The 20538-nt window shown below is 55.2% G+C and overlaps 1 protein-coding gene across 3 annotated transcripts; it reads left to right on the forward strand.

Moving 5' to 3' along the window:
- Positions 1 to 2410: 2410 nt before the first annotated feature.
- Mnt (max binding protein) lies at positions 2411 to 17330 on the forward strand. Of its 3 annotated transcripts, NM_010813.3 has the most exons (6): positions 2529 to 3006; positions 7968 to 8553; positions 9036 to 9077; positions 9217 to 9328; positions 13766 to 13958; positions 14156 to 17330. In NM_010813.3, the coding sequence occupies exons 1-6, from the start codon at positions 2934 to 2936 to the stop codon at positions 14923 to 14925; spliced, it is 1776 nt and encodes a 591-aa protein (NP_034943.3). In that variant the 5' UTR covers positions 2529 to 2933; the 3' UTR covers positions 14926 to 17330. The 3 variants fall into 3 exon arrangements, with proteins under 3 accessions (XP_006532465.1, NP_034943.3, XP_006532466.1); XM_006532402.4 differs by lacking the exon at positions 9036 to 9077 and having other exon boundaries at positions 2411 to 3006; XM_006532403.3 differs by lacking the exons at positions 2529 to 3006; positions 7968 to 8553; positions 9036 to 9077; positions 9217 to 9328 and adding an exon at positions 10012 to 11780.
- The last annotated feature ends 3208 nt before the right edge of the window (positions 17331 to 20538 follow it).

A 20538-nucleotide genomic window follows, 5' to 3' on the forward strand; every position in this document is an offset into this window, starting at 1 on the left:
AATCTGGTGGCCATTTTTAGGCTCCTAAAGGCAATAACAGGCCTTGCAAATGCCTTTCTAAATCCTTGGTTTTGCCTAACATCTCCTGACTGCTGTCCCCATGTGACCTAAATAAACATGATCATGTGAAGCCTGTAAGGCTGTTTGTTTTAAATAGCAAGCATCTCTGCTAAGCCCTGAAGCAGATGGGGTACTGGGGGCAAGGGAAAGGCCAGCATTCAAGTGTGCCTTCATTCCACTTTCACTTCCTCTCCCTGAGAGAAGGGAGATGCTTTCAAAATACTGCTCAGAAAAGTAATTTCTTTTTTGTCACAGAACTGGTCCTTCACAAGATTAGAAGCACTTGGCTTTGTATGATTGCTGTGGGCCACTTGAGGGAGACAGGACAAGCTGGACAGTTTGAGTGAATGGTGTTGGCTTCCATGCAAAACAACAACAAAAAGGCCGGTAGCGCCACCTCTGGCATCTCCATGTTCTGTAGTATGTGTAGGTCAGGTGCAATAACACCCAAAGCAAGTAGACACCAGGATGGAAAGGCAGAGCCTGCACCCCTGTAGGCTTCTAAGAAAAGGCTGCTTAACCTGTAGACAACTGGGCTCTCAAGAGTCTACCTTCTCACTAAAGATCACCTGGTCTTACCTATAAACATACTTAGCCAGTTGTCTGGCATGTGCTTGTTAAATGAATGTTACCTAGTATATCCCTAGTATTTTCCTTTGCTTTAGCTTCTTAGTGACACTGGACATTTGCATAAGAGTTATTCATGCTCAGGTTCACACGCTACAGTTCAATACATCAAGATCAAAGACTCCATTCAGCTGTGCCGGGTGTCTTTCTCTAGGATAAACCTGAAGGGGAAGGGAGACCCGCCACCCTCTTTTGTTCTGTGTTCCTGGCAGCTCCTGAAGTAGGCAGGTAATGTTGGATAGGTTGGATTGTCACGGTGGCCCGCTCTACGATCTTATGGTTGGGTTTCCGGTGCTGTGCGATGGAGCCCAAGATCCTGAAAGCACCGACTGGCATGTCTCCATTTCCCTTGCATTGGCTACCATGGAGGTTGAAGCATTAACAGGTAACTGACTATCCCTAGCACTGAGAGTAATTGCATCGGCTTCGTTGTGCCCATAATATTCTAGTGCTTTTCAATGCTAACTGTACGAATGGAGATTGTATGGCTTTCCACCAAAGAGAGTTCCAGATGTAGGATATTTTTGTTGTCCTAATCAAGAAGATGTAAGTGCTCAGCCCCCTTCCTGAACTGCAGTTTGATAGTTCTTCACTTTTGCGAGGACCCGAGGTGGTAAGAGGCAGCTGGCGGTTGAGAGAGGTCTGACTAGACTACGAGTTGCTCAATGAACAAGGAGCAGTTGGAGTAGTCCCTTCACTTGGGCCTCAGTTTTCTTACCTGCAAAGTGCAATGATTTGGGCAAGCTGACTTCAAAGATCTTTCTGACTGTACCTAGGGACAGTCCTAAGCCCTGCAGCCAAGATAAAGACTGACTGGCGAGCTTAGGAGAGTGCGCGGTTCCAACCCAACACAGTGAGCGACCCCGCCCCGCGCCCAGCGGGCCGCTAGGGTAGCGCGCGGCTTCCGCCCTCCACGTTGTTGTTCCTGATTTAGGCCACGCCTCCTCGGCCTGGGCTTTGGACGCTTCTCCTTTTGATTACTGGTGCCGGGGCCCAACAACGAGGTGCCCTCTAGAGTGGCACACTTTTAGTCCCCACCCATATCAGAAACCGGTGGACAAAGAATTTAGGAGAAGGGAAGTAAGCCCTGGTTTTGAATGGGAGGGTAATGTAAAGCAGGGGATGGACTGCGGAATTCCCCTGTAGGTGTCTCACCCTTCCGTCACCCGGTGGCCCTATCCGCACCCGCTAATACGACCCTGTAGACACTGTCCCTTTAAACCGAAGGCTGGCGGCGCGGGGTGTCCATGTGGAGCTGCTCCATGCCGTGTTGTCCTGCCCGCCCATTGGCGGGCGGCCTGGTGATGTAGCCTAATAGGATGCGAACGCACTGCGGGGGGAGGAACAGAGACAAAATCCGGAACGGGATCAGCTCTCCCGTCCCTCTGTCAGGACTCTAGCAGCCTGCTGTCAGCTCCGCCCAGGGGCGGATCCCGGGGGGAATTGCGACAGACCGGACGGCTGCGGGATTTAGGTCGTGTCTACGTGGGGCGAAGAGACCTAGGGGTCAGACTATAGGTCTCCCTGACCTGTGTCACCGCTGTCTCAGCTAACCGAAGCCTTGGGCTTCCCATTCTCTCAGCAAGGCAGATCCCGCCGTGAATGCCCTAAGCACGCAAACCCCGTTTAACTTGTGGCTGGCCACGGAGAGGAGGGGCAAGTAGGGAAAGCGGAAACAGCGAGGAAGCCTGGTTCCATCTTCTCACCCCCACCCAAGCCACGTGTGCGCGCGCGGTGGGCGGGGCCATCCCTGGCGCGGCCCCGCCCTCAGTGAGACGCCGCGGCCCTGCGGGCGGGGGCTCCGGTCCGGGCTTTGGCTGCGGCCCCGGTGTAGTAGCGGGGGCGGCGGCCGGGGGCAGCGCGGCTCCTTCCCTTGTTGTGTGTGTCGGTGCCTCCTCGCCATCTTGTTGCAAAGCCCTTTCTTGTCGGCGGGACTCCGGGGGCCGCGGGGCGGGAGGCATCGGAAGGGAGGAAGAGGAAGAAGGAAGGAAGAAGGCAGTGCCGCCTTTTTTATTTTTTGCATCAAAATTTTTTTAATTTGCAAATTTTTATTTTGCAAATATTTTGGGAGACATTGATTTTTCTCCCCGTGCTCCCCCGTTCTTTTCTGAGGAGTGCGCTGCGCCGCCCAGCCCTGTCGCCCCCCGGAGGTGATCCCTCCCTCCTGCCGGCCCGCCAGCCTGACCTGTGCTTGGCTCGCGGGCCGCAGCCTCGGCCCCGGCGCGCCCCCGGCTGCTCTCGCCGCGATGAGCATAGAGACGCTACTGGAGGCGGCCCGCTTCCTGGAATGGCAAGCGCAGCAACAACAGAGAGCACGTGGTGAGCGGCCCGGCTGGGCCCCTGGGGCACTGGGCAGAAGGGGAGGCCAGTGACCCCGATCCCTGAACCCACTGGAAATCGCAGGGAGGCCCCTCTATGGCGCGACCTAAAAAGCCGGGCACAAACTCCCCGCAAGAGCTGCCGTCCGGGAGGAGTGATGCGAACGTTGAAAATAATTAATGAATTCATTAACATGCAAAGAAGGACCCAGTTTCTGCGGGTACCACCCTAGCTGACTGGCACCCCCGTACACCTTCAGTGGGGGGCCCCTTAGTTGTGGGCGGGCGGCGCCCTCGCTACCATTGAGGATGTGTGAACCGGGGGATGGGGAGAGGGATGTTGATGTGTGGGGGTGGCAGACCCGCGTGTGCTTGCGTGTGAGCACCAAGATGATGTGTGATGGGAACCGGGGAAGAGCGGATGAACGGACCTGTACACGGGTGTGTTTGTACAGCACACGAGTGGGCGTGTGCGTAACTGAGTGGGGGTGGGGAATACTCTACGCCGAGCTGCTCTTCGGATTCCCTGGCCTGGGCTGGAGGGTGCGGGGAGCGCTCCCGGCAGATCTACGCGCTGCTTGGGGCGGAGGCGGCCTTTGCAGAATGAAATGACATCGCGTGTCTTATGATCCTGGCCAGCCCCGCCTGACCCCGCCTCCCAGAGCTGGGCTGGGTCGCACGTCTAGCTTTGGCTGAGAGCTGCGCTGATTGGGTGCATGTGAGTGTCCCGCGGGTCGCTGGGGGCAGCCCTAGGCCCCCCTGCCTTGCCCTGCTTTAGCCGGTGTGGAATGTGGCGTGTCTGCGCGTTTCAAACCCGCTCTTGGCTGGAATGTTGCGTGTGCCTGCGTCCCAAGCCCGTTGGTTACCCGGACTGCTGACGTAGTCAGGCCCCGCCCCCGACCACGTGCACGGGGGACACTCCCGCTGGGGACTGTGCGGCCCGGCCCCTCCTCACCGCCTCGCGGTTGCCTAGGGGCGGGGTCTGGGCGGGGCTGGCGAGGGGCCTGGAGTCGGGTTGGCCTCCAGCTCTGGTTGCTGGCCATCTCCCAGGGAGAGCCTTTGCCCTGGGTAGGAGGAGCTATGTTCACCTAGGCTCTTGCTGGATCCTCCTGTTTTTGATCCTGTAGCGAGGGAATCCTCAGAATCTCAGGGTGACATCTATAAGTAACATCTCACTGACCCACTAACAGTGTCCCTAAGCCCTTCTGGCAACAACCCGGCCACATTGTTATAAGCTCGCCTAAGAAGGGTAAACTTTGGCGCGCCCTCAGAGGCTAAAAGAGGGTTTATGAGACTGTCATCCACCCGCTTTGGCTATGGTCCCTAGCCTTCGAGTGCTGCTTAAATAGGGGCCGAAGGGAAAAGACCCCCGCTTTCCAGCCTCTTGTGAGGGCCTCAGTTCTGAAGCAGTGTGTGTGCAGTTCCTAGGGATTCCTGGTTCCCCTACCCCCTCAGAACCCTTCAGTCGGTAGTGTTGTGGTGGAGTTCTTCGCCCTCCTTCCCTTTCTTTCTGCCTATTGTTGCTTCAGTGATGAGTCATGCAGGAGGTAGTAGTGTGTGTGTTGTGTGCCCGCGCACAAAGGCGCGCGCGCGCCTGCAGCTTGTTCCGCGCGGTGGGGCGGGAGGAGTGGTAGCCCGCAAGGGGCGGAGGAGCTGCAGGTTCGCAGGCCTTGTCAGACCGAGTAGCCACTCAAGGTCAGGAGTCACTGGAGATTTGCAAGACCCAAGTGCTTAGGTTTTTTGCAGAATGGATGGCTGGGGTATCTGTCCACATGTCCCTCCCCTTTGTGTTTTGAGTCCAGAGCAGGGTCAAGCAAGTGCTGGTGGTTAACCAGAGCGACTAGTATACCCCTCTCAGCGGCGGATGTGGGGAGGGGGAAAATTGAAGAGTTTGAGAGGAAGAGTCATCTGCTGCTACCGTCAACACAATGCAGATCAGGAATACCAATCATACCCCCCCCCCCCCATGTAATCAGGCAGTCTTGGAGAGAGGAACAGGATTGACCCTACTGTTGCCTCTGGGGAACTCTTATTTCACCTTCCAAGCCATATAGAAAAAGGGTGAAGCCCCCCCCCCCCCTTCTGCTGTGCTCTGTTAAGCCTACCTGTAAGGGCATGTGGGTTGGTGGATGCGCCTCTGCAGAGGAACCTGGGAAAAGCCCCCTTAAGAAATCACACAGCCCTTCCCCCAAATAGTGAGAGGTGGGGAGAAGCAGAGTTCAGCACTCAGGTCACAGCTAGCTGGTGTTGGACCAAAGGGTCTTAAAGGATAGATAGGTGGGGACTGGTGAGCCAAATCTACTCCAAGAACTCAAGACCAGATGTGGTTCCCACGGGCTAAAACCTCCACAGGTGATACCAACTTGCCGACCAGAACTGCTCATGCTCTGAGATACTTACTTCAGATGTCCAGCTCTGAGCAGGGTTCTCTTGTCCTCTCCATTCCCACCTACAAGGTCAAGCCTGCCGTGGACCAGCTTGGTCACGTGATGAACCCGGGGGTGTGATGCACATTTAAGCAAGGATGACAGAGAGGAAAGGCCAAGGCCGTGCTAGTGCCCAGAGGAGGGTTGAGCCTGGGTTTTGCCAGCATTTGTGGAGATGACTTGAATTATTCTCTTCTGGTTTGGAGGGAGCTTGCTGTTGTGTGCAGAAGTGCCTGCCTTATGTGCCAAGCTCTGGTAGCTAGCATACAGGAAGGGAGAATTCCTGTACACAGAAGGCTTCAGTAGTTTAGAAAGGTTGCAGTCAGCAGGAGTTCAGTGCTTACCCTCCACCCACCCCACCCCAGATGGTCTTGCTGACTTCACTGGGGTGCAAAACCTGGAGGAGGTGTGAGTCTTCCTGTATGAGAGTGAGTGTAGTACACCTGTGGGCTGGAACATTCTGTAAATCGGCCTAAACACAGATTGTACCTACAGGAGACCCCGGCACCACCAGTGTGCTTGGCCCTCCAGTGTACTCAGAGGAGCCTGTGGGTGGGAAATGAGGCAGAGGCAGAGCTAGGGGCAGGAGCAGGAAACAGTAGTGGACTGGTGCAGTCCTACAGCAGCCTCTGCTGTCCAGTCAGGGGTGACAGTGCTGGGCCAGGTGTGGTCGAGCTTCATTCAATGTGTCCTTCCTAGTATGGGAAGCATGCCTTCCTGGTGGCTCTGCAAGTGGTCCTCTGGCCTGTGTACACCCTCACTAACACAGAAAATGTAATTGAAAAGTAAATGAGACTGCTCAAAGGAGCTGTGTTCAGCCCTGAGTTGGAGGTGTTTCAGGCCCAGCTGAAGAAAGGCTCCGAAGTTGGAATTCCACGGGCTTCTTTGCCACTGTGGTTTGTGGGAAGCTGGAGCAGGGGCTGGAACCTAAGTCAGTGCTGACAGGGAGAGCAAGGCCTCCTCATTGGAGCAAGCTTGCCCTCCACTTCCTGAAGGGCAGGAGAGGTGGGAAGAGGCCAGCCATGGCAGCCCTGAACTCTCCCTGCTGGAAAACAGTTTACTATTCCTTCCAGACATTTCCTCTCCACTTCCTCCTCAGCTCCTTCCTTGTCTTGGGCTGGAGATGGGCCTGCTTCTCTCAAAGCTTTGAGTGCCCATGAGGCCATGGGGCCATGAAGCTGAGAAGACCTGAGGTGGGACTATACCCCTCCTTCTTACAGAGGACGTAGACCCAGTCCCACATCACATGACCTGTTTGGGGTGTGTCATCCCTTTGTTGTCAACAGTTTTGAACACCGTGGGCAGAAAAGCCTGGGCCTTTACCTGGGGGATGGTGATCCAGCCCTGTTCAAAAGCCATAGCCAGGGAATCTAATGGTGAGGCCTAAGAGAAAAGACCCTTTCCTGGGTGTGGTCCCAGTCCCGTCTAGTTCTTGAGTAGGTCTCACTTTTCTACTGGACTTTCAGAAGAGATGCCGAAGGTCATGATAATAAAAGTTGCCTGGGGGGCTGGAGAGATAGCTTAGAGGTTAAGAGCACTGACTGCTCTTCCTGAGTTCAAATCCCAGCAACCACCTGGTGGCTCACAACCATCTGTAATAAGATCCGACGCCCTCTTCTGGAGTGTCTGAAGACAGCTACAGTGTACTTACATATAATAATAAATCTTTTAAAAATAATTAAAAATAAAAGTTGCCTGGGTCCAGTGGCCCTGCCTCTGGACTCCTAGTAGCTAAACTGCTCTAACTTTCTGCCTGCCTCTTACCTTTCTAAATTGTGCTGTGCCTGCTATAGATGCTGTTGTACAAGGGACACAGACAATAGACAAGGCTTGAGAAATGGGTTGTAACAGTTTGGAAGAAGAGACTACTGCGTTCATTGCTCTCTGGGAAAATTTGAGGCCTTGGACTTAGCCTGGGAGCAGGAGTCCAGGGCCCTTTTCTCATGCAGTGACATGATGTTTGCCCAGTAACCTGGGGCTGAGGATGGGCGAGGATACCTTGTGAGCTTACAAGTGTAGGGCATCTGGCTGGGTGTCAGACTCGCTGTGTCTGACACGCTCTCTCCAACGGGTGCTTGGTGAATTCTGTGGAAGGTCTCTGCTCTCCTGTGGTGATCTGGGCTATCGCCAGCTCTAAGACTTCATCTGTCCCTGTGCACACTTTAGCTCTGTGCCCTCTAGGTACCCCTGCTGGTCATCTGTCAATCTGTCCATCCAGCTCCAGGTTTTCAGGCCTACAGCACCCCCTCCCCTCACTGGCCCTGCTCACCTCTTCATGAAACCCTGTCTCCCCCAACCCAGCCCACCACTCCTGGCACCCCTATCTTTTTCCCCCCACTTCTTGCCCCAGGCTGTGAGTTCCCCAGTGGTGGGGACTAGGCCTTTGCTTTTGCTACCTTGGCTGGGTGTGCTTGGCTGTATCTGGTGTCTCAGGCTAGGCAGAACGTCGTTGGGTCCAGGCTGGGACAAAGTTAGGGTTGGAGGGTAGGGGCCCAGGATCGCAAGTTCTGCTAAGACCCTTGTGTGTTCTGTTTAGAGGAGCAGGAGCGCCTTCGCCTGGAGCGGGAACGTGAGAGAGAGCAGGAGCAGAAGAGGGCAAGTAACTTGGCCAGGTTGGCCCATGCCCTGCCTGTGGAGGAACCCCGAATCGAGGCTCCACCACTGCCTTTGTCTCCACCGGCACCACCACCCGCACCACCACCACCACTTGCCACCCCTGCTCCACTGACTGTCATTCCTATTCCTGTAGTGACCAATTCCCCGCAGTCTCTACCCCCACCTCCACCTCTACCCCCCGCAGCCCAGCCTCTTCCCCTGGCACCTCGTCAGCCAGCCCTGGTCAGCACCCCTGGACTCAGCATTAAGGAGCCAGTCACCCTGCCCACCAGACCACAGGTGCCCACCCCTGCTCCCCTCCTGCCTGATGCGAAGACCACAGTTGCGCCCACTGGCAGCCCCAAGCCTTTGCAGCCCCTCCCTGCGCCCATCCTGACCATTGCACCACACCCTGGAGTCCAGCCGCAGCTGGCTCCCCAGCAACCACCCCCGCCCACGCTTGGGACCCTGAAGTTGGCACCGGCTGAAGAAGCCAAATCCAGTGAACAGAAGAAAAGGCCTGGAGGGTGAGTGGGGTACCCCAGAGGGGTCTGGTGGGATGGGAGACGACTGTCAATCTTGGGCTGGGAATGCAAGAGAAGATACCCTGGCCAGCTAGCCCCTTTTAGGAAGGTCTCATGCCACTTAGAAGTACCTCTCATAGTAAACCCCTATCCTGCCAATTGTTGTTCTTAGCTTTTCCTGTTGTCGGACCTCAGCAACACTGGAGATTATGGCGGGCATTTCTGGACCTTTGCATAAAGATTCTAGAACGCCCACCCGATCCCTTGTGTCTCTTAGTTGGACCAGTGGGATGGAGGGTTCCAGAGGCTATAAGTTAGGAGCATTGAGGTACCCTCCAAAGGTTGGATGGGCTCAACACAGGACCAGCACTTTTAATTTATAGAAAACGTTAGGGACACCTGGTCAGTGGTGGTATGGGTGATGTGGGTCCAGAAGGCCTAATTTGGGCCTTCCTCCCTGAGCCTCCTATCTGTCTGGGTTTCAGGATCGGAACCAGAGAAGTCCACAACAAATTGGAGAAGAACAGGTGTGTGCGCGCGCACTTACAAGTGTGACTCTGGGCCCGTCCTTCCTGGTTCCCCAAAAGCGTCATTGGGTTTGTCCCTGCCTCCAGCTCCTGTATATACCCAGGCGTTGGCTAACCAGTGTTCACCCCCTTTCCCCAGGAGGGCCCATCTGAAGGAATGTTTTGAGACCCTGAAGCGCAACATCCCCAACGTGGACGACAAGAAGACTTCGAATCTGAGCGTGCTGCGGACGGCGCTGCGGTACATCCAGGTATGGGGAAGGGAGGCAGGGCTGGGCGGTGCCTGGACGGCCACAGCGCCAGCTTCCTCCTGCTACCGGCAGGTTCCCCCGCCCGTCTCCACGCGGGTGCTAAGCACATGGCCTAGCTGACGTCAGTGGGGCTCCCACCCCGGGAGGGGGCGGGCAGGAGGGCGCCTGCGCGAGAGGGCGTCGGCGCTGCACTCTTTGGCCTTCCCCTCCCCCAGGCACCCTGTCTGCTCAGCCGGCAGTTTGGCAAGGGGACATAGGGAGTCCAGCACTTTGCTATCCGCAGTACCCGGGCGAGACCCGGACTCAGGCCAAGAGGGGTTACTGAAGGGGTTGGGGGTAAATCAATGGAGAGGGACAGTGTGTCTGCGTTCACCTGGCAGTGCTTAGGATTACTATCGGGTGGGGCACTGAGGCAACCGGAGTGACAGCGCGAGGCTACCGAGCCTTAACTATTTCCATTCCGCGAATGCTGGGAAGGGATCCCCACTGGCGGTATCTCCTCTCTTCGTGGACACTGACTGCCCTCTGCTGCAGTGCGAAGTTACTGTCGCCCTGGAAACCGCATAGGGTTCTGCGTGCCCGGGAGGCGGTGGGGGGATGGGCGCGGCCAGGCTTGGCTGCGCGGGAGACCAAACCGTTGGGGAATGGGAGGGATCAAGCGGTCTGGGCCGCGCGCGGGGGGGCGGGGGGGAGGGCAAACATCGGGGTTTCCGCCCGCCCACTCGGGATGCTAGGGGTGCGCGGCTGTATCACAGCTTCCGTGGGAGGGGTTCCCGCACTCCCGCAGGGGTTCAGCAGCCAGGTCACAACCCGGAGGTAACCGGACCCGGGGCTTGAATCCCTAGGCCACACCTCCAAGCCGCCAGCCGAAGCGCGCCTTTCCGCCCGCCTCCCGGCGCTTCCCGGCAGCTGGGGGCGGGGCCAGCCGCCCGTGGTGACGCAGCGGACAGGTCCGCGTGGGTGCGCGCGTGCTCTGAAAGGGCGGGGTCTCGCTTGCGGGCCAAGGGGCCCGAGAGAGGCTGTGCGACGTCCTGTAGCTTATTTCCGTGATAATTTTACTGACTGTAGGCTTGGGCATAATTCACTTGTTTTTATCAATGCAGACTCTTGGCAAATCTCTACGGCTATTCCACGATATTTTCTTTGAATATCAGTTTTCTAATTTGATAAGTAGAATAGGTAGTACCGAAGAAATGGTAGAATTGAAATGTATGTAAAAATTTTGCAGTCTTTAAACATTAATAGAAATTGTGACTGCGAAGTAGGAGCTGGAGCAAGTCAAGTGCCTTTTTATAGATGTGTACTTGGGGGAAAGGAGCCTTGCATAATGTGTGGATTTGAAAATAGCTCAGAAACAGCCAAAGGAAGTTCCCTAGGATCAGGCCTGATCTGACGAGGAAGTGGGAGGAGCCTCAGCCTGTCGCTGAGAATGCTTGCTTGGTCATAGAAGTAGAAACAAGTCACAAGATTCCGGAACGCCTCCTTGGCACCCACTCATTTATTTCGTTAAATATTTTTAGTCATGCCCTGGGTCTGCATCTGAAAACCAGAGACCAAAGAAAAGGAATGAAATGTGTTCTTGTAGTACTTCAAAACTGAACATGCAAGGACTGCCTTTAGGGGTGATGGGATCATTGGGGGGAGTGGGCGTTGGGGAAGAAAATTTGCAGGTTATATAGAGGTGAACAAGGCAAACGGAAGACAGAGTGGTTGTTTCTTCAGGAGGGAGAGAGAGAATGACGGTGGGATGGCTTGTCTTGCATAGAGGCAGCAGGCACTAGGTGAGAGGATATCGTTGGTCCTGGAGAGAGCAAGGGAGTCCTGACCTAGGGCCGTGGTAGTGTGTCCAGCGGAGAAAGGCTGAGGCCATCTGCCGTTAGTCTCAGCACTCTGAACGGAGGGGCAGGTGGATCTGAGTTACCTTGTCTTTTTTAAGGACGGCTGGGGGCGGGGGTGGTATTGTAGGAGGGTGTTGAGGTCCCAGGTGGTCTCCAGAATTGTGTGCAGGCAGTGAAGTACTTGAAGAAAGCCACAGTGAAGTGGAGAGAGACAAGAGGGGATGCATATCTAGATCGACACCAAAAATCAGTGGGTTTAAAACAAGGACTCTTGGGCTGGGAGCTTTAGCTTGAGAGAGTACTTGCCTAGCACTCCTGAGGCTGTGAACCCCATCACAGTACCACAAGGCAAGCATAGGTGAAGACGCAGTGTGAACTAACCTTTGACTTTGGAGAAACTGCAAGGGTCGTCTAGGTCCACGGGATGAACTATGGAAAGAGGGGGTTTTGGCCCCTGACGCTTTGTCTCCCTGACCCAAAATGGAGCCCTCCCTGCAAGCAGTGGGTAGAGCTCAGGATGGTACTCAAGGTTCAAGTGAGGGCTGAGTCACCAAGGGCCAGTGGTTGATGTGGCCTCCTCTGATGTCATATGCAGCCCTAAAGGACAGAGCCAGGTGAGAGGACACAAGGGTGCCATGTGTCATTGCGTGTGTAGGGTGAAGCAAGGGTCTCTCCCACGGATTCTAGGAGCAATGTGGAGAGAAGCAGCTTGAAGTCAAGTCAGGCTGTAGACGGGGGACCGCGGTATGGAACTAACTCTAGGCAGGTCGAGGCCAGCGTGCCGGCCCTGGGTCTCAAGTCGTGGGCATTGACAGTTGGAAGCTTTTGTTCACGGTATCAGGAATGTCCAGGGGGGTGGCTGGAGGAATGTTGGTACGTGGGATCTAGTGGTATGGGGGTTGGATGCTTTGCCGTGTCGGTCAGGAGAAGCCACTAAGGCATGGAAGGAAGCAGGGGACACTGAATCTGCCAGGGTCCCTTCCACGAGGCTCTGCCATCCTACCTGATAGCAGGGTGGCAGGCTCCTAGATCCTATGGAACCTGAGGAAGCACACTTTTGGCCACTGGTGAGGTCAAGAGAGTAAACTGACTGGAACAGCCCTCACAGGTTGGACAGGGTGCATGTGTGGTGAATCGGTGGTCATGTGAGCTAGGGCTATAACCTCCTAGGAGCACTGGGGAAGGCTGAGGCAGGAGGGTATGCGCAGGGGCCTCAGGCCACATGTCAGATGTGCTCTACACTGCAGAAGTTGAACAAAACTTAGAAGTTGTCTATGCCTTGCACTGTAGTGCGCCTCTCCTTCCCCTGTAAGTCAGTGTCTTTGAGAAAGAGAGGGACTAGACAGACCAGCTCCCCCCAGGGATAAAGGTAGGGGGAATCCCGTATGTGAACAGCAAGGTAGACGGAGACAAGCCTGCGCGTGGAGTGCATGGTCTTTGCACCTGGAGGTGACCCCATGCTTTAGAAGTTAGACATTCAGAAGCCCGTTGAGAAGTGGCCTCTGGACAATTAGCAAGGGTGGGAGGGTCTGCGTTGACTTAGGGATGCAGCAGGGCTGACAGATGTAGGCTTAAGTGTCCGCCCTGGAGGTCATGGAAGCACTCCATTACAGAAGGCAGCAGAAAACTGATAATATGAGCCGGCCTTTTAGAACAGCTCTTAAGCCACCTAGTGAGGAAGACCCTCGTGTGTTCTGAGGGAGGCAGGGATATCTGTGGTGAGCAAGGTGGTGTGGACCTTGTGCAGTCAGATTTGGGGTGCTGGGGAGCTCCCCAGATCCTTTGTTGTTGGGCAGTGGGGCACACTGTAGATTTCTCAACATCCCTGTGAGGTCTGGAGGGTTGGAGGCAGGGTCCTGGGTGGGGAGCCAGCTGTAAATTGCAAGCTAGAGAGGAAGCGTAGGTGGGCTAAGGTGCCGCTGAGCCAGGCCAGATTGGAGCCAGTGCTGCTGCCAGGAAGACAGAAGTCAGTGAGGGAGACTGCACCGTCACAGTCTAGCGAGTAACCCTCCAAGGACAAAGGCAGCAAGCAGACACGTGAGCTCTCTGTGGGAGGGTGTACTAAGAAGAGTCACTGTAGCTCCAGGGATTGAGTGAGGTGAGGAGTCCTACAGACCGAAATCCCTCGGGAGTCAGTCCGGGAGCCAGTCGAGGCAGTGTGGGCAAGGGCCCCAGACTCTGATCTGTGCTAGCCTTTAATGGTGCCTGCGCGGGGACTCAGAATGACCCAGATACTGGTCCTTACTGGGCAGAATAATGGAGTAGGAGGCAGGTGTGGCCTCCCACTTGCTCTGATCACTGCAGATTGTCCAGAGCAGTGGTTCTCAACCTGTGGGTACTGATCCCTTTGGGGGTGGCATATCAAGATATCCTGCATATTAGATGTTTCCATTACAGGTTATAACAGTAGCAGCATTACAGTTACAAAGTAGCAATGAAGTCATTTTATGGGGGATGACCACAACATGTGGAAACGGCCTGAAACTAAACTGGTTGTAACATTAAGAAAGTTGAGAACCACTGGTCTAGAGGTTTTGAGGGTCATAGAGCCTGTGGTCGTTGCTAAGGACACCCTGCTGTCCCCTTGCCCTGTCCCCAGTCCCTGAAGAGGAAGGAGAAAGAGTATGAGCATGAGATGGAGCGCCTTGCGCGGGAGAAGATCGCCACCCAGCAGCGGCTGGCAGAGCTCAAGCATGAGCTGAGTCAGTGGATGGACGTGCTGGAGATAGATCGTGTGCTCCGGCAGACAGGCCAGCCTGAGGACGACCAGGCGTCCACCTCCACAGCCTCCGGTGAGCCTCGGCCCCTGTGCTCTTCCTGCCACTCTCAGATGTTCTTTTGGGCTTCTCTGAATAGGTTCTTCCCTGCTAGAAAAGAGGCCACCTGTCCTAGTCCCGACGTGTTCCCAGACTCCCAAGCACCCGTATGCCTCCAGCCAATTGTTTTCCAACCTCTTTTGACTTAGTCCTTGCCCTGTGCTCCCTGACAGAGGGCGAGGACAACGTTGACGAGGAGATGGAGGGAGACCGGGCAGGCCTGGGCCCACCTAAGCTGAACCATCGTCCCCAGCCGGAGCTGCTGAAATCCGCCCTGCCAACCCCCAGCACCGCCCCTGCGCCTCTGCCTACCCATCCGCACCCTCACCCCCACCCAGTGGCCCTGTCTCCTGCCCACCTTCCTGTGCAGCAGCAGCAGCCACCACAGCAAAAGACCCCTCTGCCAGCCCCTCCTCCCCCACCTGCCACCCCAACCCAGACGCTAGTGCCAGCTCCGGCCCATCTGGTGGCCACGGCTGGGGGCGGCTCCACGGTCATTGCCCACACAGCCACGACCCATGCCTCAGTCATCCAGACTGTGAACCATGTTCTGCAGGGGCCGGGGGGCAAGCATATCGCCCACATCGCCCCCTCCGCCCCCAGCCCTGCTGTGCAGCTGGCACCCGCCACACCCCCCATCGGCCACATCACAGTGCACCCTGCCACCCTCAACCATGTGGCCCACCTTGGCTCCCAGTTGCCCTTGTACCCACAGCCTGTGGCCGTGAGCCAGCCAGTGGCCGTGAGCCACATCGCCCACACCCTGTCGCACCAGCAAGTAAATGGCACAGCCGGGCTGGGGCCCCCAGCCACTGTCATGGCAAAGCCAGCTGTGGGGGCCCAGGTGGTGCACCACCCCCAGCTGGTGGGCCAAACAGTGCTCAACCCTGTGACTATGGTCACCATGCCCTCCTTTCCGGTCAGCACACTCAAGCTGGCTTGAGAATGAGGCCACTTAGGCCCCCAGTGGGGGCAGGGAAGGGGACCTGACTGCCCCTAATCCCACCCACCAGCTCCACACATTCCAGCCAGGCCCAGGCCCGCCCCACCCACACCACCCCCAGGCCTCCTTAGGGGAAGGGGGTGCAGAGACTCTGAGCCAGGGGAAGGGAGGGGCCCCCAGGGAGTTGGCTGCAGGCAGGAAGTCCTGCTGCAGGAGGACTTGGCAGACAGGAGGATGCTTTTGGTGGACATTCTTGCCTACCCAGCCTGGTGCCAGTTCTGGTGCCGCTCCATCTCCCTGTTTTGTCCCCTGGAAGTCTGCACTGTGGCTTACGTTCTCTGCCTTCCCCTTCCCTGGCCTGCCTTCCTGTGCTGTTGCTGCTATTGCTCTGTCTGGGGAGGTGGCTGAGCTCTCCGGCTTCCCCTCCCCAGCCTCAGAGTCCTGTGGGACCTCTGGATAGGAAACAGGGAGCCCCAGAAAGATGGGAGATGGGTGGGGAGGGGCCCACCTCTGAGTGCAGGTGACAGATCCTAAGATCTGGAGTCAGGTTAGGACAAGTGAAGGCCTGGGCCTGGGCCACTCTGACCCACCTGTGGTCACTGTGATTGGCTACAGTAGAAACTGTTCAGAATGAGTCCCAACCAACAATAAACGAGGTCCTGGCTGTTGTCAAGGTTCCCGAGCCTGCCCCTGGGGTGGGGCTTCCCTAGTGCTTCCCCCGGCCCTGGTTTAGGTACTGCCTGCAGCTTGGGAGGTGTGGACCAGCAAGGGCTCTAGGAGCTAAGGTACACTGTGGAGGTATCCCGGGGCTCTTCCCATTCTCCCTCCCTCTCGGTGCCAGTGTTGAGACCCCTCCCTTCCTGGTGGGGCTGCAGTGTCTATGGTGGAAAGGGCCTTTGCTGGGGAAGACAAGGCACAGCATGTGTTTGATGGAGAGCGGGGGTGCTGTGCTTCGGGGGTGCTGTGTCTCCTGCCTCTGCTTCTGCAGACCGCTTTGGCTTCTCTTTTTAAGTGGATATTTATTACAAGTGGCCTTGTGTCAGACACTCAGTTACTCGCGTGCGCATTCAGGCCCTCACTGGACACTCACCAATGGCCTTTCCGTGTGGGGCAGGAAGCAAGTGCCCCTAAGGTGCGAAGTTTGCACTGGGGGCTTAGGCAGTCCAGGGGCCAGAGGGGAGGACTCAGGGTCCTTCAGATGACATTGTGAGCAGACACTGAGGCCAGCGAAGGTCCTGAATACATTCTCCCTTGAAATAATGACTCCTCAGGTGCCTCAGAGCTCACAGGTCCTCCTGGCCCTGGAAACCTCCCAGGGCACTTTATTATTATTATTTGTCTCCTGGGGTAGGGAATGGTAGCTAGGACCAGGTCTCAACCCCAGCACAGGAATCCCAACAAACTGGCTGCCTTCCTGTGGCTGCTGCCAGCCACCTCTACCCACATTCTGACTCTGGGGGCCACCTCCACTCTCTGCTCTGTGTTGTGACAAGGGGCAGAGTCTGGTGCTGGCTGGGTCAGACCACTTGTCCCATTAACCCTTCTCTGTGTCTCGAGGCCAGTTGCAGAGTTGACAGCATCGTGTTGGCCCCCAGGCCTGCACAGATACCTCATCATCCACCCAGCCCTCCCCCCATCCCCCCGGCAGGGGTTCCTCCAGATCTAGTGCCGAATGACTATGTCCAGATTGGTGGTGATGGGTGTTGTCGCTGTTTTTGTTGTTTGTGACTGCTGTGTGCCCAAGTGGGCAGCCACCTCCCAGCCCTTTCTTGGGCATCTCCCCTTTGAGAGCTGTTAGGACCACATCTGTCCTCACGCTGTGGGACCGCCTGGCCCTTCCCTTCCTATCCCTTCCAGCCTGGGACACACACACACATACACACACCTTACCTCTCATGCGTGTTTTACCTGTGCTGTTTGGAGTGGCTCACTGCCTGGGATCTTTACCTCGGGGAGGAAAAGGGGAGAGTGGTTCCCTTGGGGCCAAAGAAGGGCAGGGGATACCTGGAGGGGAGTTGGGTCACCACAGTCTCTCTCTAGGAACAGCTGCTTCTCCCCCCACCCCAATCCCAGGGTCCCACTCCCAATCCCCAAAGAGGTGGCCCTTGTTTACAGTGAGGACTTGGTCACTGTGTCTCTGTTTCCTGAAATATGAATTGTAGCGACCCCAGACTGTAGAGATTTTTATGTGTTTGGGTACATCTGCTGTGTGGGAAAAAAAAAAAACTACAAAAACCCTAATTTTGTACATATTGTATTTTTACTATTGAACTGTACTCTAGTGGCTGTTCATGCTCTGAGTTTAGGTATTGAGACATGAATACTATCCATGTAATAAGCACTTGCCTGGAATAAAATATAAAACTGAAATAAATCTGCACTGAAACCTGAGACGGAGCTCCCAAGCCTGCAGCATCTGGGTCATTTCATTTCAAGAGGCAGGGACCCACAGGGAAGCAGCAAGAGGTGGCACCCTGAAGGCTGCTGAAGGGTGAGGTTGGGTGATGGCCTGAGTAATTAAAACCCTGGTAATAGGGTTCCAGAGCTGGCTCAGCAGCCAGACCATGTGGTGCTCTTATACCATGAACCCAGGTTGGGTCTCCAGCACCCACATCAAGTAGCTAACTGCTCGAGGCTCCAGTTGCAGGGCTCTTGACTCCCTCTTGTGGTTCCCATGAGCATTTGCATGCATGTGATGCAGGCACATGTAAATAAGAAAATTAACAGCCTGTTAAGGCCCGGGAAGATGGCTCAGCACTGGCTGCTCTTTTGGAGGACCTGAGTTTGATCACCAGCTCCCAAATAGTGGCTCACACTGTTAACTCCAATTCCAGGATATCCTATACCCGTCTCTGAATTCTACAGGGATCAGAACGTGAGGTACAAATATGTATTCGTGCAAACCCCATTCCCCACACCTTAACAAAACAGAGATCAGGCAATGGTGGTGTATGTCTTTAGTCCCAGCACTCAGGAAGCAGAGACAGGTGACTCTCTGAATTTGAGTCCAGCCTGGTTTACAGAATGAGTTCCAAGATAGGCAGAGAGCTACAGTGGAAAAACTGTCTGAGCAGGGAGGCCGGGGGCAGGTCAGTGGGAAGCAGTCTGGGTATGGTATGGTGTACACCTCTAGTCCCAGAAAGAGGCATACACACAGAGGCAAGTGGATCTCTGAGTTTGAAGCCAGCCTGGTCTAAAAGATGAGTTTGATCCAGTCAGGGCTACATAGACCCTGTCTTAGAAAACGAAACAAAAACATCAGGGATAGCCTGCCTTTACCCTGGGTCAATGAAGGATCTGGCCTCACAACTGTGACCCAACACAAGGCTGTATAGGTCCTCATCGTTTCAAAACATGATCTTATTTCATTAAACAGCCAGTGAAGGGGGCTGGAGAGATGGCTCAGTGGTTAAGAGCACTGACTGCACTTCCAGAGGTCCTGAGTTCAAATCCCAGCAACCACATGGTGGCTCACAACCATCTGTAATGAGATCTGATGACCTCTTCTGGTGTGTCTGAAGACAGCTACAGTGCACTTAGATATAATAATAAATCTTTTTTTTTTTTTTTTTGGTTTTTCGAGACAAGGTTTCTCTATGTAGCCCTGGCTGTCCTGAAACTTACTTTGTAGACCAGGCTGGCCTCCAACTCAGAAATCCGCCTGCCTCTGCCTCCCGAGTGCTGGTGTTAAAGGCGTGCGCCACCACGCCCGGCTATAAATCTTAAAAAAAAAAAAAAAAAAAAAAAAAAAAAAGCCGGTTAAATAAGGCAAGAGGTAGTCCTTTTGAGCAAATCAGAAATGGCCAATGACTTGCTAAAGTCATACCGTTGCACCTTGTTGGTTAAGACTACAAAACTAGCCGGTGTGGTGGTGCACGCCTTTAACACCAGCACTCGGGAGGCAGAGGCAGGCGGATTTCTGAGTTGGAGGCCAGCCTGGTCTACAAAGTGAGTTCCAGGACAGTCAGGGCTATAAAGAGAAACCCTGTCTCGAAAAATAAAAGAAAACAAAAAAAGACTACAAAACTTAGTCCTTTGCTTGCTCACTTCAGTATATCTTTCCTTAGCATTAGGCACTTCTGACCTGGCCTTCTGGGGATAGATAACAGAGGCTAGCCCCCAGGACCTGGGGACAGATGGTAAGGGGTTTCGCAAAGCCACTTTGGGTCCTAACTCTGTTCCACTCTATGGAGCTGAATGAGGTTGGGGGTCAGGATCTAGAAAGTGGAGACCTAGGCCGGGCGTGGTGGCGCACGCCTTTAATCCCAGCACTCGGGAGGCAGAGGCAGGCGGATTTCTGAGTTCGAGGCCAGCCTGGTCTACAAAGTGAGTTCCAGGACAGCCAGGGCTACACAGAGAAACCCTGTCTCGAAAAAACCAAAAAAAAAAAAAAAAAAAGTGGAGACCTTGGCTGGGTCCAGAGGACTTCTGACCAAGTAGCTCTGAGCAGGGCTGTCTTGGAGGCAAGTGGTGGGGAACAAGACCAAGGATCCTGTTAACTGTGTCTAGTGTGGGTTAGGTGGGTGTTTTCTGGTTGTATATAACCCTCAGTCCCTTTGCTAGGAGTGGGGTGGGGTGGGGCCGTCATTACCCTCAGGAAAGAAGTGCTGGCCGTAAATAGCCTGGACTCTTATTTTCTGGGGTCCCCTGCTGATTGTCAGTTCCAATCTCCCACATGAGCAATTCTGACTCATGAGGTGTGAGCGCTCTCTGCTGGTCGCATCAGGAAAAGCTTTGTCCTGTCTGCTGGTGCCGCAGGTGAAGGCTAGGGTTAATAATACTCCTCAGAGGGTGCTCACTCAGCGCCTAGCACTGCGAATAGAATGAAGCCCCTGCCCTGGGAAGACCACCCGAGACTTGGGCCATCCATCTTTGGGATGAGCAACAAGCCACTCCTTCCCTGTGCTTAGAGCTCCTGAATACTCACCAACGCCTGTGTCCATGAAGCCCAATGCTAGCCCAGCCCTCTGGAGACCTCTGTTGGCTGTGGGATCCCCTGTAGTGTCTACATAGCCTGCTAGCATGTAGAGTAGGGAGGCGGAGCAGAGAGGATAGACGGGGCGGGGACAGGGGCGGGGCAGGTTCCTCCCAGGTTGATTTGCCCAGACCTTTGGCGAATGTGGTCACAGCAGGATTCAACAATCACCCAGGTTACAGAACCTGCTGGGGAGGCAGGGAGGTGGGGAGTGTTTCCCTAAAGGGCATATCCAGGCCTTGGCTTCCTGTGTCCCAGTTTTCCCTGGCCAGCTCTGGTCACTGGCCTGTATTCTGTTATAGTTGCTGGTGCCAGACTGTCAGGACTGTGGACTAGAACACTCAGCTTTTGGGAAACTGCTCAGAAAGCAGGAGTTAAAGGAAGCTGCTAAAGATATGACCAGAAACACTCTAGGGTAGGGAAGGTCGAGGCAGTTATAAGCAGGCCCTTTCCACACCTTCCCAGCAGCTGCACCCTCTAGCTCCTTCCCCCAGACTGATCCAGGTATCTCAGAAATGTGCTCAGTGGTAGTGAGGGGCTCAGAGGGCAGGTCTTCTGGTGGCCTTCTGAGAGCTGGGGCCTCATGGCATTCCTCGCTGAGATCATGCCTCACTTTGTTCACTGGGGGTGGAGAGGTG

Source organism: Mus musculus, chromosome 11 (assembly GCF_000001635.26).
Source record: "Mus musculus strain C57BL/6J chromosome 11, GRCm38.p6 C57BL/6J".
Lineage (NCBI taxonomy): Eukaryota > Metazoa > Chordata > Mammalia > Rodentia > Muridae > Mus > Mus musculus.

What these genes read in the sequence shown, in the direction of transcription:
- Mnt (NM_010813.3), top strand. Translation starts at nt 2,934, where the DNA reads ATGAGCATAGAGACGCTACTGGAGGCGGCCCGCTTCCTGGAATGGCAA. An exon ending in CAGAAGAAAAGGCCTGGAGG is followed by an intron (nt 8,554 to 9,035) that starts GTGAGTGGGGTA and finishes TCTGGGTTTCAG; the next exon opens with GATCGGAACCAGAGAAGTCC. An exon ending in GTCCACCTCCACAGCCTCCG is followed by an intron (nt 13,959 to 14,155) that starts GTGAGCCTCGGC and finishes GCTCCCTGACAG; the next exon opens with AGGGCGAGGACAACGTTGAC.